At 30.9% G+C, this 17,293-nt stretch overlaps 2 protein-coding genes across 3 annotated transcripts; one reads left to right on the forward strand and one right to left on the reverse strand.

Moving 5' to 3' along the window:
* The first annotated feature begins 7,744 nt into the window (after positions 1–7,744).
* Positions 7,745–11,506, forward strand: LOC129303890 (protein REVEILLE 1). Of its 2 annotated transcripts, none has more exons than XM_054943460.1 (6): positions 7,745–8,516; positions 9,047–9,181; positions 9,275–9,386; positions 9,526–9,587; positions 9,766–10,179; positions 10,449–11,506. In XM_054943460.1, the coding sequence occupies exons 1-6, from the start codon at positions 8,490–8,492 to the stop codon at positions 11,025–11,027; spliced, it is 1,329 nt and encodes a 442-aa protein (XP_054799435.1). In that variant the 5' UTR covers positions 7,745–8,489; the 3' UTR covers positions 11,028–11,506. The 2 variants fall into 2 exon arrangements, with proteins under 2 accessions (XP_054799435.1, XP_054799433.1); XM_054943458.1 differs by having other exon boundaries at positions 7,747–8,516; positions 10,431–11,506.
* A 4,584-nt stretch (positions 11,507–16,090) lies between these two features.
* LOC129302571 (uncharacterized) lies at positions 16,091–17,098 on the reverse strand. The gene is made up of 2 exons (XM_054941502.1): positions 16,647–17,098; positions 16,091–16,558 (listed from the first exon to the last, which is right to left on the reverse strand). Exons 1-2 carry the CDS (start codon positions 17,064–17,066, stop codon positions 16,091–16,093), a joined length of 888 nt encoding a protein of 295 aa, XP_054797477.1. The 5' UTR covers positions 17,067–17,098.
* Positions 17,099–17,293: the final 195 nt, after the last annotated feature.

A 17,293-nucleotide genomic window follows, 5' to 3' on the forward strand; every position in this document is an offset into this window, starting at 1 on the left:
TTTAGAGAGAAAATTTCATTTTTAATTTTACCCATCGATTTTCAAATTTTATATTTGTAGTATAATTATATTTTGATTATGAATTTTTATTAAACAAGTAGTATATTTCATTTTTAATTAACTAGACAAATACTAATTCTAAATTTTTAATTAAGTTCCTTATATTTGATTGTAGTTTTAAAATTTTAAAATTATTATATATTTAATAATTTAATAAATAAAACTATAAATTAGATAAAATAATTTATGGTCAGTATTGAATAAAATAATTTGTAATTATGTTTTCATTCAATCAATAATATATTATAGCAATGATCATATATGTAATATGTTAAAATATTTTATTATACGTAAATATTTTTATAAATAATAAGGTTATTATTGTTCATATAAAATTAATAGCTTTAATTTCTCTTCTTCCTGTTTTCTTTTGTTCAACCAAGCACAATAAAAAAAAAATTACATTCCTATACTTTTCTCTTCTCTTTATTTCTCTTATTCTTATTTTTTTCTTGAGAGTCAAGCACAACATAAAACTTATTAATTCTATATAAAAATTTAATAAATTTTTATCTTTATTTTTATTAAATATACATATATTAATAACACTTTCTATCTCCAACATTTAACATTTTAATGGGAAATAAAAAAGAAAATTTGTAACAAATAATTCATAAATAAGATCAATAAATTATTCTCTCTCTGGTATAAATAGGGCCGGTGAGAGTATTTTATCTTTATACTTATATTTTTTGAATATATATTATTTAAGGGCGGCAAAACAAATATTGGAGAAAAGAGAACAACACGGGGAACGGGGTGGCATGGTGAATGTGATTGTGCAAGCAAGGATGGTGACATTTACGAGTGCTTGGTAATCGGTGCTTGGGCAGGAAAAGGCATGCGAGTAGGATTATCATTTTAGGCGAAATCTTCATCCTTATTTGGAGGTTCCAAACAGTGTCCTAACTTTGCATTCAATTAGTCCATCTTGTTCGCTTCGAATATAGCAGTTGCACGTGCTACCGATGGTTGGTTGAATGTTCATTATTCCCAATTTCAGTGTGGCTCTCTATAAGCAACCACTCGATTTTTTTTCCTTACACGTGTGGTGTTAGGTTCTAAATCTATGTCGCAACATGATGGTGCTATTAGAATAAAAATAGAAAGACAGGCTAATGTGTTAATTTTAGTCGAACGTTTTTTTTTAAATAATAATAAAATCTTATCAAAATATATAAATAACATTAAATTCATCGAAATGTCATTATTTTTTAAATATTCAGGTATTTTTTGATATTAATAATTTTAAATTAAATAATTAAATTTTTATTTATTTTAAATAAAAATGATGAGTCTGGCTCCATACTTCCAATCATGACTATGTTTAAATAATTACAACTTTTATTTTATGAATCATAAAGATTAAACAAAAAATTACAACTTCTCATATATTTTTTTTATAATTGATAAATAAGTTTTGAAAATAATTAGTCCCAATTTTTTTATCATGTGAATAGTAAGGATTGAATAAAAAATCACAATTTTTTATATAAAACTATTTTTTTATTTTAAACAAGGGTCAATCAGTCATTCAATCTAAAATTATTAATGCTAGAAATATATTTAGAAATTTTAAAAGAATTATAATATTTTGAGAGATTTAATTATTATTTTTATATTTTAGTAAAATTTTATTATTATTTTTCTTTTTTTCTTCTTGTAACTACATTTTGAATTTAAGATCTCAACATCATGCTTGGAAGCGCGCCATTCATTGATAAAGCCAAGTATCAGCGTGTTTGGATAGTCTCCTTTTACTCCTCAAAATCAATCATTCATTCGAAATTATAAAGCCCAGCCCGATTTTTCACTCGTTGCTCTTGACCTCCAAAATTTGGAATATGAATATCACGAGAATAAAACAGAATATATGAAGATGAAAAAGACAAAGAGCAATATATAAAGAATTTATCACTGTTCAACCCAGTTTATTTAGCTTACGGCCAATTTTCAGGAATCTCATGAGGTTTTTTACTATAAACCATAAGTTCGATCTGAAAACTTATGAAGTAACAGTACAATCTCAAACTTAATGCCTATATCACTCTTCTTTATCAAAAAAAAAAAAACCCACAAATTTGATCTGAAAACTTGTGAAGCCATTTACAATTTTTTAAACACACAAGTCTATATTCATTTTCCTCATAGAGGTAATTTTAATATCCACTAAAGATATCTTGATTTTAAGTCTACTCAAATAAATAATAGAGAATTTTTTATCATAACATGACCCTGATATAAACTTACTTATTAAGTAGATGATAACATTGAAGTATAATAATATTAAAAATAAATATAAATAATAGTTAAAAGTATTGAATATCACAACTTGCATTACTCACTCCACTTATTGATTCTTTATAAATGAGTCATTTTATGGTTAAAGTTGAGAATATATCCATTCAACTTACGTAATTAGTAGTTGGAGTTTCCTTTTATATTTCTTTGAGAACGAGGTGATAAAAAAAAATGCTTTAAAGTGGAGTTGTGTGTCTTCAATCACTTAAAAAAGTAATAACTATGTGGGATGCTAGCTTTAATTGAAGTAATCAGAGGATAAAAGCTCAATTCAAAATCATGGTCAAATATTTGTTGTACTTTTTTAAGAAAGTGTGAAAAACCATAAATGCCCCTAACCTGTTTAATATTTATGGAGAGAAATGGAGGAGTCTCATCTTTGCTTCTCTAAAAAATTTCAATAACATCCCCAATTATTGTTCATAAGAGAGTTACTTTTTGAAATAAATTTCTAATATATATAGATTCTGGCAAAAAAAAAGTATCATTACGTAAATTTAATTTAAATTTTTGGTTATAATGTCATTCCTCCTAAAAATAAGTTGTATCTTTTCCTAAGGTATGGATAATGTGAATAGTCTCTTCCTGTAAAGTTGTAAACATATGTAACCTACTTTTAATTTGAGAATATTTGTATGCTTTGTCTATTTATATCGTGACCTGCCACGTTATGGTACACTTGGCGCTACGTAAAATGTCCATTTTTCTAAACCAAAGAAAAAGAAAATTCCACAAAAAATGTATGTGGCTAGAAAATTTAGCGGATTTTATTTTTCTTTTTTGGAAAAGGAAGGAAAACGAGTGGTCTGGAACTAGCCATAGCGTTGTTTCTCTCGTACACGTGGCGGCGTTATTATGGTGGGGGCGGCAAGTGGCGATGACGTGGCGAAAAGCGCAACAAGAAACTCTCGTTGTATTTTAGAGCCACCAGATATTTTATCCTTCTCTCCTCGTCACACATGGAGCTATTTTTAATTCTTTTTTTTTTTTTATCCGCCCATTTATCTAAAATATCTTGTATCTTTTTCCTCACTTGTTGGCTGTTGCTTTCCTGCGCTGCCTCTCTTCGTGGTTGTTTCACCACTCGCTCTCTGATGATGATGTAAACACTTGTCCTCCTGTACCTTTTTTTTTAAAAAAAAAAAATCTCTTGCACAAAATTTCAGCTTGATTTATGGGATATTGGCGTGGATAATTCTAATATTTTTCTTTGGATTGAGGAAAGAGGACAATTCAAATTCAAATACTTTTTTTTACCAGAAATTCAAACACTTGAAAACATCAAATCTTTGAGCTTTGCTTAAAATTCACAATACTTAAGAGATAAAATAAAAATTATTATTATTTTTTTATGTACAATACTCCTTTAATTTTATTTATAAGACCAAAAAATATTTGTTTTAATAAGAAAATATTTATTTTAATTTTATTCATAGGATATCTCAATGGTTATTGTGTTTATTTTTAGTCTTTTGCCCTATTAAATGATGAGAATATTATTAAATGTTAATGTATTTTATTTTAAATTATACATATTTTATAAGAATAAAGTTAAAAACTTATTAAATTTTTAAATAGAGTTATATAGTTTAAGGTTTTTTTTATTCTGATTAAACGTGTTAAAACTTGAAAATGATTTATAAATAGAATTTAAAGGAGTATAAGTTTGAAGCTTAAATTTTTATTTACATTCTACCTCGCTTATAAAAATTATTATTTATTAAAAAAATTATTCCAATTAATAAATATTTATCTAATAACTCATAAGGTTATGGGTTTAAAACCCATTATTAATATTAATATGATGATCTTATTAATAAGCAATCCATAATTTTTTGTAAGCATTTTTACTGTTTTTTATAAAAAAAAATTTGGAGCCATATTTTGGCCTTAATAAATTTCTAGGATCCAATTTACCTAAGCATTTTTTATTTATTTATAAGCATAATCAAATAATAAGGATTCAATTGTTCTTTTTTCGGAGGGATTTAATTCTTTTTAAATAAAGTAATGTGAGAACAATGTTAATGTATATTATGATTTCTTAATCTAGAAGTTTCAATCAAGACAGTGCATTGGTAAAAAAAAAAAAATCAAAATAGTGCGGATACAAAAATAATTTACCAATATCAAATGGTAAATGGATGGACAAAAAATTAGAAATGAGAGAACAAACTTTGAAAACGACGCGCGCATATAGTAAACGTTTATGTTATGCTCAGTAAGTGAGGACAATCCTCATCATTAGGTGTAACTCGATCTTGACGGTGAATTGATGATAATTTAGACCATAACAACATAATGCAATAGAATGAGACTTTCACAAATATAATCCATATTATAAAATAAAATTAAATAAATAACTTAATATTTATTATATTTTATATTATAATTAATTTATTATATTTATTAATGATAAATTGTTGTATATTAATGATAAGCCTTTTATAAATTTTTAAAATTTCAATGATAAAACTCTTATAAATATTTAAATTTTTAATAACAAACTCTTTATATATCAATGATAAACTTTTTTTATATCAATGTGAATCTTTTGTACTCTCAAATTTTTAAAAATTTGATCTATATTTTTTTAGATACAAGAGTATTTTTTGGTCAATGAACAAATTTATCCTAAAATATATATGTGATGTAATGACGTTTGGATTGGGCCCGAATTATTTATATATATACCATGGACATTTTATTGGCAGAATAAATGAAATTATAAAAATACACTTAGTATATCATGAAACTAATAAATATAAATAGTATTTTATACTTGGGATGATAAAACTTTATTCCACCACAAATTTGTCTGACATATGATCCCTTAGATTTAATTTTTATTGATTTAGCATTTAATTCAATTATCATTTTAATCTTTTTTGCTTAAAGAAAAGATAACACCATTAAAATTTGATGACTTGAATAATATAATATTGAAGGTAGTCATTCAATTAAGAGTTAATATGTAATTTAAATTTAAACTATAGGTCTAAAAATGATTTAAACTCTAAACTTTTAAAAAATATATTTTGAATCTTAAACAATTAAAGTTGGGGCAATTTTACCTCCACCATTAAATTTAAATAAATATCCATTAAAATGAAGTTTAATGTGTATTTTTTATCAAATGAGAATAGGAGAGAGAGGAAGAGTGAAATGTTGTAAAAATCACATATCAGGCCCCACTTTTTTAAAAAACTAATTGATGTTTGTTGAAATTTAATGATGGGGTGAAATTGCCCAAACTTTAATTACTCAAAGTTTATAATGTACTTTTTAAAAGTTTAAGATTTAAATCGTCCCTAAATCTATAGTTTAAAGTTTAAATTATATATTAACTTTTTAATTAATGAGGAGAAGTGTAATAATTTGGGTTAAAAAAACATACTCAAAATTTTTAAAAAAATAAAAGAATAAAACATCGCAAAAAGGGGTTAGATTGATAATTTTTATTTAGTTACATATAGCCAACAAGTTGTCACAAACTTTATACATTACATTATTAGATTGATAATTTTTATTTAGTTACATAAATCTAACAAGTTGTCGCAAACTTTATACATTACATTAATTTGAGTTAACTTATATTTTAAAATTAAAAAACTAGCATAATTATCTAAGAAAATGTGAGAGATTAAATTAATAAAAGTTATAAATTTAAAAGAACAACCTTTTTTTTGGACAACTTAAAAGGACATTTGATCGCTCTTGCAAATGTACAAAATCACATTAATAAATTATTCAGAGTATTTCAGGTGTCAAATCCACAGGGAAGTTATACTTTTACTAATTTAAATAATTAATAGTTCGAGAAAAATAGATAAAATGGATAATTTTGATAAAAATATATGGAATAAAAATAAATTAAAAAAATAATGATGATAAAAACGTAATCACTTGAAGTGTTGGGATTTAGGATTTACCTTATAGATTACTAGTTTCTATCCTTTGAGTTGACTCATATCAATTATAGTGACAACTATTCCTAAAGTGTTCTAATATTCTCTCGAATTATTAGTCCCTTTTTAATTAGTGTTGAATTCGTTCCCACGATACCCAAGCAACTAATTAAACCGTGAAGCTATAGTTTAAGTCACCATAAATTTTTAGAACTATCCCTAGTCTAGTTATTTATGTTTATTTTTCTAAATCTAGGTTCTCTCTTCACCTCCCAGTCCATCAAGACTACCCATTGACTTAATTAAATGGTGGCCAGTCATTAAATCAATATGAAGAACAAGAGAAATAAATATAATTAAAAAAAGCAAAAATATTCATAAATATAAATGTAAAGAGTCAAAACAAAGGAAATAAAAAACTAACTCTTCAATTGGGCTACATCCTTATCCCAATTGGGTAATTTAAAAACACATAATAAAATCAAATAAAACTGTTCTAAAATCTCCAATCATGAAAAATGATTACAGAGAAAATTAAGGAGTAGAAAAGAAATAATTATAATTTGTGAAACTCCTCAATGATTTCACTTTCAACTTTCAGAATGCTTCTACGAGCTTCAAATATCTCAAAGAGAATTTTTGAGGTATTTAGATAAGTGATTGGATGCATTCCCTCTTGATGGAGGGAGTATTTATAGTTAAAGTGGAGGCTTATTCTTTTATTCCTTGTCGATGTGGGACTTTAATATATATATATATATTTCTCTTTTCCTTCTTTCCTTCCATTTGATTTATTCTTTTTCTCTGTAAAATATAAAGATAAAAGGATATAGATGAAAAGATATGAGTGAATTTTGTATTAAAATTTTTTTTATCTTATAATTAAGTGATGAAAAAAAAATATAAATATTAATTAAATAAATATAAAATCTTAATAAATATAGTTAAATTTAAATTAAAATTTATATTTATTTAATTATAAAATATGTACTTATCGACATCGTTAAATTAAAAGCGCCAAAAGTTACATTATCTTGTACATTTGATGTATTTGTGCTCATGCATTTGGGAGTGGATAAAGATAGGGCAACGACTGAATTGGGAAATCATGGACGACACACGTGGCACATTCAGAAGCGAGTGTAGAGGTGAGACCACAGTTCTGCGAGTATGAATTGTGTCTGAATAATCCACAATGCGCTGGTATTTTATTTGCCCACCAAATTAAAAAAAAAAATCGCAGAGAGGGGAGAGGACAAAAATAAAATAAAATAAAATAAAAGCGCGAAGGGAAAGAGACGCTACGCTCAAATGCCACGTCTCGAGGCGCTCTTTCAACTTGAGCCACAAGATTCAATCGCGTTCTCGAGATTTCGACGGCGAAAGTTTTCTTCTCAAGACGAAAATAAAAAATACGAGAAATTCAAATCTGACGTGGCATCTCCTCCTCGCTTCCTTATTTTTTTCACCACGATCTCCGTTTCACTTGTCCATAGTCCTCCTCTTCTGTGTGCCTTCCCTCTGTTCTTCTTCTTCTTGCGCCTGTAATTCGAAGATTTGATCTCTCTGTCTTTCTATTTCTTCCTTATTCTGACCATTTGAGCTCGTTAGGGAGTTTAAAGGCTTGTTATTCTGGAGCGAATTACAGAGGTTGAAAGATTCAAGATCTCCGATCGTCAGAAGGATAGTGGCGGGTTCCTCTGTTGATTCTTATTTGGTTCATATGTTGTTAAATTTTTTCTCGCGAACTGTTCGAGCTGTTTTTTCGGTTGGTTTGGTGTGTTGATCGGGGTTTAATCCTTTCACTGGGTCATTGATGCCGTTGCTACGCTGTATCTGAATTCATAGCAGATTTTTCTTGCTTGTTTTTATTCTGGAAAGAAGATTTTGATGGATTTTTGGCGTTCTTGTGACAACATGCTTTCGATTTGTTTGGATGAAGCCATGGAATGTGTGCAGGGGATTCATCTGGCTGATTAGCAGTTCTGAGCTGGGAGCAGTTTAAAATTTGCACGATAATTTTCGAACAGTTAACGCGTCCACTTCCATATGGAATTATTGACTGTCCATTTCCCTTCGTAGTATTTTCATTTGGGTAATTGAAATTAAAAAGGTTGATTCCTATCGGGTCTTGTGATTCTGTGGATAAGGGAAGATAATAAAATATTACGGTGGAGTGGAGTGTTTGGCACTGTTTGACACGGGAAAACATCTTAACCGATGGTGTCTGCAGCTATCGCCATTCATGTATGTATTATATTTGTTCTGCTCTGCTTTATTTTGTCAGAGTCTCTATGTGGTTGTTATTTTTGTGTTTGTGGGATATGTAATATGATCACACCTTTTGGGCAGGACATAATTTCGTACTGTTTTTTTTGGAAGGGGAGGAAAAAGGAGGGAACGGTGAACTTAGCTAATATGACCAGCTTTACCTTTTTTAATGACAATATTTCAGAAATGGGGCAGTTTAAAAAAAGGGTTAGCTTCATTCATGGAGTTTGCTGGGGATTGTTGGCTCTTTCCTATTTTTTAATCTCTGCTGAAGTGAAAACTCCGTGTATACAGACTTTCCCATTATTGTTTCCTACGGGTTTTCAATGTAGGATTTGTGATTTTTCATAGGATTTTACTGCATATCTTGATGTGAAGTGAATGATTTACTTGAATTTTTTTTTATCTCTAATCATTATAAGGAAGCCTAAAAAGCTACTTCTAGATTAGGAATATCATTCGACCATAATTAAATTGCAAGTTTTTTCTCTTGAACTTGGATGCAGGATCAAAATGGAGTTACCAGATCTCGGGGTAGTATTCCAGTAGGAAATGGAGTATCTTTGAGCTCTGGACTACATTCTGTTGCACGGATTCATCTAAATAATCAGTTTTCTTGTGGGAATGACTGTGCTCCAAAGGTGAAACCCGGTGTCTTTGCGTAGCATATGCAAGTATTTGATTGCACATCTATGACGAATCTATCTAAAGAAATTTTATGCCTACCTCATCAGGTAAGGAAACCGTATACTATCAGGAAACAAAGAGAGAGATGGACAGATGAAGAGCATCTGAAGTTTCTTGAAGCTTTAAAGATGTATGGTCGGGCTTGGCGAAAGATTGAAGGTATCATTAGAATTATAGTTTTTACATCTTAAGGCAAGTATGTTATCTGGTTTTCCAGTGATATATAAACATAAATGAATGAATATTTGAAGTTTGTTGAGCTTGGTCTAAGTCTTGGAATCCTTTATTTTGACCTCAGAACATGTTGGCACAAAAACTACAGTTCAGATTCGAAGTCATGCTCAGAAGTTTTTTTCTAAGGTTTATTGCTCTATTTCAGTTCCCGTTCTTTAAATAATTTCTATATGCCTTAGGCCATATATTAATGTAACTAAAACTTTTGATGACCAAAGGGTGTGCGAAGTGCAAACTTCCTTGAAGTTGACGGGTTGATTAAACTTGTTCAGTCTCTGATACCCTAGTTTTGTCTTTGTGATAGGTTCTTCGTGATCCTTGTGGGAGCAGCACAAGCTCGATGGAGCCCATTGAAATTCCACCCCCACGACCAAAACGAAAGCCAATGCATCCTTACCCTCGTAAACTGGTGGAGCTCCCTAACAAAGAAGCTTCCAAACCAAAACAGCTGATTATGTCTAATCCTCTGAAATCATCAGATTTTAACCAGGAAAACCAATCCCCCAAGTCAGTGTTATCGGCAGTTGGTTCAGACACCCTTGGTTCCTCTGATTCAGACACACCAAATGGAAGCTCATCCCCAATTTCATCAATTAGTGCTGTTCATGCTAACAACTTTGTAGTTGCTGAACCTGAAATCCTACAATTAGAGGAGGATGGGTGTCCACCATCAGCTGGACTAAATGATGATTCAACTCTTGATGAGCTACCAAATAAGGTATAATTACTTGTTTATTTTGATTTGTGGAATACATATCATCACTTGTATAGTTTATAGCTTAATAAGAGTAAAATATCTAAGACGGACTCAGCTTAAAAGATTGGGGGACCAAGTATTTTAGGGCTTAGGCACATATATGTTTCTTTATGATTATTTCGGTCTATCTTTTGTAAGCTAGGTCTATTGATGCATTTCACATTAAAAATTCTGTATGACTTGATATTATTTTGCCTGATTTTAATGTCTAGAAACACGAACTTCTCCAGAAAGAAGGAATCTCTGCCAAAGAAGGTACAACAGAAGAATCATCTGCTCGGGTTCTGAAGCTTTTTGGGACAACTTTGTTAGTAACTGATAACCGCGGGACATCCTCTCAAACAATGGAAACATGCAAGTTGATTCACTCAAACTTCTTGCCAGTGAAATCTTCTGGCCCAGATGTGGAATGTGATATTAATACTTTACCTAATGGAACACATGGTGTTGTTTATAACATGCAGCTTCAGAGTGGAAATTCAGGGCTTGCAGAGTGTCCTTCTGCTTCTTTTGTTCCTTGTTGGAATCTTCCTCACATAAGGTTGCTGCACAAGAAGCAGCCTGAAGGAAAACAACTAGACTCCAATCTTACGGAAATGGAACGGGTAGAAGTTAAGAATGAAGGATCTTTGACTAACTCAAACACTAGCTCTTCTGTAAATGAGGGTAAACAATCAGATATGCAAGCCAAAAGAGATACTTCAGCTATATTTGATTTTGGTGGGAGACAGACGAACTGGGGGAAAGGGTTTGTGCCATATAAGAGGTGCATTGCAGAGAGGGAAAGCCAGGCCTCATCAGTGACATAAGAGGAGAGGAAAGAATAACGAATTCGCCTTTCCTTGTAATGAATTTCCAATAACGGATTATTCTTCGCAGTTGTTCCCATTTTCAGCTCTTTCAGCTGGTATGGATAAGGAAGTAAAGGGACCTAAGAATTGTGGAAATTATGGAACAAGAATCCTCTAAATTCACCTGTAACTTTAAGGAGGAAGAGGAGAGGTGGGGCTTGTCTATGTAATATGTTGGACTCACTAATATGTCATACGGGTTTCCCATGTCTTATTCTTCATTCCTTGTTTCTCTCTGAACTTAAGGAGTGACTTTGAGGATGTGTTTCAAAATTTTTACATTTTCCCATACGTGCTAAGTTTAGTTACTTTGCTTTTGTTTATTTACTTTCAGGTGTTTCAAGGAAAAATCCACAAAATATTTTCCTTTTCCTCCCTCTCATGCTCCCTCTGTGTGTTTGTGAACTTGATTTGATTTAGTGAGAGTTAAATGTGAATTCTAGAAACCAGTAGGTATTAGCTTAGTAAATATATTCATATTCATTGTGATGGGGGGATCAGGTGTTTGGGATTCTACGTGTTCTTTTCCCTTAGGCAAGTGTAAATTATATAGCTCTTTCTTTAGACTTTCACGCTAGTGAGATGTTCATTTAGTTTCATACTTCGCTTCCCTTTAAGACATGACATTTCTTCTTTTCGTGGCAGCATACGTACATGAAAAATGGGCAAGTAGGGACGTAGGTTGTGAGTGAGTGATAAAAATCTCATCTTTTAAGTGGTGGTTGAAAGTTTGAGAGAGAAATAAGTCTTGTTAGTCAACGAGCCTAAGCTTCCTTATATGCTAAGTTTATAACTTGCGCACTGACTGTTCTAATAAGAAAAATTGGGTGCTGATTGTTCTGTTATTCAAAAAGGTCTAGTTCGAGTTTTCATTACTACCACGAGGACCTCTTGTCCGTGGCGTAATCAATACTAGTGAGGCTTAAATTTTGGCACTACTTACAGATCAAAATGAGTGGATGTTTGTATATGTGTTTATAAATATACTCCCTCGTGTCATATTTAGTAAAGATATGGATTTTTTTTTTTAATCTCAGTTATAAAACATAACATGAATTTTTTATTATAATTTTTCTTCTTTTACCTTACTAAATGTTCGTGTATATTATTAAAATTTTCCTAAACTTCTTACTTATTTCTTTATAAATAGAGATGGAGTTAAAAAGTCTTGATTCTGATAAAATATATTAAAAATAACTTATCAATAACAATAAATGTTCTAAATATATATAGTACAAAGGTTTACTAGAGTCATGTTGTCCTTGAATCTAATCCTTCGCCCACATTATGAAATGTAGTAAAGTATTTACTATTTGCAATTAGCCAAATGCTATGAGGAACAGGGTATTGAGTATTTGAGCCCATGGGATTAATTATAAATTATAAATTAAAGCTAAAATATCTTACATTCTTTGTTTTATATATCAGATATTTTTATTTTTTAACTAAATTTCACATACTAATAAAAGTTTGTTTTAGTTGAAAACTCATAAATAATAACATTTTTTAGTTTTGTCCTAATAAATGTCACAATTAATATTGTGGTTGTGAGTAAAATACATAGTTAATATCTCTTTACCTTTTTAAGATAAGAGTAAAATTATTCAATTATTTAAAATTATTATAATATTTTTTATATTTGGGGATGAAATAAGCTTCTTTTTTTGCCATGACAAAATAAAATTTTAAAAAACACTTTACATGTATGGATGGAGGGAGTAAAATTAAAAAAAAATACAATCAAGTTCTAGATAAAAAATTATTTCTTCAAAATATTTACAAGCCAAATTCTATATTAACATGTTAAATTTTAACATTTATAAATGAACAAGACTTGTAAATAATTAGTTTTCGTATTTAAAATCTGTATGCAATTCTCCATAAAATTTAAATAAAAAACCTATGTTCTTTAACAATTTTTGAGTAATAAAAAATTATTATGAAATTTTGAGTCTGAGTGTTGTACATATAATAACATTAAATAAAAAAAAAATCCTCACACGAGATGTTTTAACTTTTAAGTGATGGAGTAAAAAAAATTTATTTAATTTTCAATTGATATTAATACCATTAACTACAGCCGGCAATTTGGGTTAAATCCGACGAATCAGTCGAAAAAAAGTTATAACCAAATTTAATTATGTGAGCTTTTTTAAAAAGGTAAAATACTTTGGCCCTGTTTGGTACGCATGTTTCAATTTTGAGGGATTGGGATTGAGATTGGGTATAAAGTTTTAAAATTATGTTTGGTACATAGGAATATTTTCAAGAAATACCTTATTTCATTTTATTTTTTAATTAAATATAAATTATAAAAAGACAAAAATACCCTTTAAAATAATAAAAATAGAAAATAAAAACCCAATAAAAACGTCATCGCCCCTTCATCTTGTCATTTTTTCTTCTCGCTGGTGAACTTCTGCAACGATGAACTCAGAGATCTCCGGCTTTTGTTTTCGATCGTTGAGCTCCATATTGCGAAAGGTTTCGTTCGTGCCGTTCTGATTTCTCTCAGCTCCATCAACTCGTAAGTGCCTCTAAGACAAAAATTTCAGGTATGCTTTGAAGCCTTCGAACGAAGCCTTTGATTTACTTTGCTTTCCCTTCGGAGCGTGTCAGGTATTGCCATTTTGTTTTTGCAAAAGAATTAAGCAATAACTCTGAATTTAGATGACTTTAACTCCCAGATTGCATCTTTCATTGATTCGGGAAAAAAATTGCAGAAAGGGGAAGTTTTCCCCAGCTAAGCTTAAAGGAAAACGTGTAATTGAACCTGGGGCTGGTTGTGGAGTTTCTGGATTTGGTGGGTTTTTAATATTATAATCAAGGAATTAAAAATTTGTTCTTGAATTAATTCAGGCTACCTACTTGCATCCCTTGGCTCAAATTATTCTGGCTGCCCTACTTTGGTTGAATGGTGATATCTGATATGATTCGATTCGTGCTTCTTTTGCACTTTGCAGGCATGGCTTTGCTGGGGTGTGATGTTATAGTGACAGACCAAAAAGAGGTCTTGCCAATACTTCAGAGAAATGTTGAGCGCAATATTTAAAGGGTCATGCAGAAAAATCCTGGTATGGTTTGAAACTGTTGAACCATCTACATTGCCATATGCGACGGGGATGTTTTTGTGAAACTTAGGAGTTGAATATCTTTTTGAACTTGTAAAACATGTTTCATTTTGAAAGGGGATGCTTTTCATGCATGTACATGGTCTTAGCAGTGCTTATGTTTATTATTATTGAAGAATAGTGCTTCAACTCTTATGATAGTTTTCCAGTTATCTTGCTCCATTTTCATCAGTCTTGTATCAAGATTTAGAATTGGATTAAAAGTAGAAATTGGAGTTTTTTTTCCTTATGATTGTTCTGAGAGCCCTAAATTAGTCCATACTATGCATATCCTTTGCCATTGCACTAGAAAGCAAAAGATGATATTTCTTCATTAAACATAATTGAGAGGTGAGGTTTTCTCCCAAAATTTACTTTATATATTATATTTTTTAGCATTGCATTCCTCGATCAATTTTGAAACTATTTCAGCTGGTGTTGCTTGTCATTCAATTGTTGTGGTCCTTGTAGGATGGTTAATGGACTTCTTAAAATTGCACAGGGTGTCCCACCTAGTGTAGCAACTTCACTTTTGCCCCCTCAAGAGGCAACGCTGAAATTTGAGGCCATGAAATGCTTGGTTGCTGTTTTAAAATCAATGGGAGACTGGATGAACAGACAATTGTGCATTCCAGATCCTCATTCAACCAAGAAGACTAAAGCCACTGATAGCAACCATGAAGCCGGAGGTCTTCTGTTGGTAATGGAGAAGAACTTGTTGATGGATTAGATTCTCATTTTGAAATCTCTAATAAAGGTTTTGATGCTTCAACCATTGAGCAACACCAGGCTTACAAGTTGTGAAGCTGCTACAGGCACAATCTCACTTTGATGCAGTTGGTGCCACAGCAGTAGCTGTTGCAGCTCACAGACATTCTGGTGCTGTTCAGTATGGATTGTTATAGGTTAAGGACTTGTGTGAAAAGTGCTATGATTTTTATGTCAGGAATTGGACTGTAGGAAGCTGATTAAATCAGTAAACAAGTTTAGTTTTTTCCTCCTCCTCTTCTTTTTCTTTTCCTTTTTGGTTCTTCAAGTTATAGTTCTTGTAAAAATGTACATGTACATTTAATTAATTAATAAGAAGTCTATTGTTCCTCTTCTTCTCAATCTTGACTTGATGATTTTCCATTATTTTGAGGACACCAACACAGACATAAATGCACATGCGTGTGCATGCATACACATACATATGATTGTGTAGATGGAACCCAAGATATCACCTTAGTTCAGTTTTATGGCTAGAAATTATCATTGTATTTCTGCTCATCTGCAACTCTGGACAAATTCAAATATTCAAAAGCCTGTTCTTGTATTTCTAGCAATTTATGAGCAATAAGCCTTGGTACGTTCTCATGAATACCCCTTTATTTATGCTCGTATTTTTGCTTTAGTTGCTACATTCTCCTCCATGGTAACTGTTATTTTTCTAATTTATTATAGTCCAATTTCTTTCTTTTGGTCTTCTTACTTATTTATTGTACAGCTAAGCAGTAGTGTTCTAGAACATTTCCTTTATGCAGCAGTGAAGGCAATCACAATAGATGTGTGAGCGCATTTGTCCTTTGGTAGCTTATATTTTTCTTATAAGTTGCCTTTACTTAAACTTCTAATTGTAATAGGCCTCTGCCTGTGAAAGTTGGTGCCTGTCGTGCACTTTGCCAGCTTATATTTTTTAGAAGCTATTATCTGTTGTGTTTTCTTATTGATGTTGGCATGTTATGTTAATTATTTTTTATGACTCATTTAAGCTCCATATATTCTGTATGGTCTAAGTTCACATTTTCAGACCTTGGCAACATCGTTTACCATGATTATAGATGGTTTTGAGATTCTCCTAACTATGGTCTAAGTTCACATTTTCAGACCTTGACGAATTAAGTTGTGGAGGAGGCAACAAGCAATTATAACTCAGTTTTGTGTTTGAATGGGATAAAATGATGCACTTCTTAGTATAGCCCACCTTAACTTCAAAATACCAAAGCACCGCTCAATTACATTTCGTGCAGAAGAGTGTCTCATATTAAAGCACTCTTGTGCACTTCTAGAATGTCGCCCTTCTCTCCATTCACTTAAATGGTATCTTTGCCCTCTATACGGTGCAAGAAATCCCTCACAGTTGGTGTACCCAGCATCAACCAAGTAATAGTGACCTTGTGGAACTCTTAAGCCATTCCTTCTACTTATGGCATCACGAAGAACCCGTCCATCTGCTGCAGACCCTTCCCACCTAGGCAAAACATATATAAAGAAACCATCTTGTGAGCAAACACCCAACACATTTGTAGTTATCTCTCCTTTCCTATTTCGGTATCTTGCCTTGTCGAGAGAAGGAACTCTTAACTTGATGTGAGTTCCATCCAAGGCGCCTAAACAACTCTATAAAATAGAAAAGTAGAAAAAAGTTAATATAAATTGTTCACACAACTTTCAAAAATAATGATAAATACATAACATGTATATTTACCTTAAACCACTTCCACCTTTCGTCGTTAGAGTCATCGGCCACTGGCTCTGGTTTCTTCAACAACATATCTCCAAGTCTCATCATATTAGTAAGTACTGAGTTGAAATGCCTACTAATAGTTTCTCCCGATCTACCAAAGTTATGTTGTATTACTCTATTCTTCACATGATGTGCTAGTATGTGTAAAAACATGGCAACTTGTTCATCTACAAGCATGTTCTTACTAGGTTTAAGACCACCCACATCCGTTAGCATAGAACACAACTTATCAAATGTTGATCTATGCATTCTAAGTAAGTTGTAACATGCTACATCACTGCTGGACATCATTCTCTTTAGGTAAGATCTCTTAGCAATAAAATCCATTTTGTAAGGTATATGTCTGATTCTTTGTCTCCTAAGCATGATAGTCATACACATACAAATACAAAACGCATACACTGCCTCAGTCATGCTCATCCAGAAGAGAAACAAACGTAATAGTATTCTCTTTTCCTCAGATAGTGCCATAACTGTGTACCAATTATACAGATACATAAAAGATTAATATTTAACATATATAATTAAATAAAAGTAATTAGTGGTTAACAATAAATCACAGTGATAACTTTCTTCAAAAAAATATAATAAATGTATTTTAGCTGCTG

Source organism: Prosopis cineraria, unplaced genomic scaffold, assembly GCF_029017545.1.
Source record: "Prosopis cineraria cultivar Desert tree isolate PC_DT_omini unplaced genomic scaffold, ASM2901754v1 PC2, whole genome shotgun sequence".
Lineage (NCBI taxonomy): Eukaryota > Viridiplantae > Streptophyta > Magnoliopsida > Fabales > Fabaceae > Prosopis > Prosopis cineraria.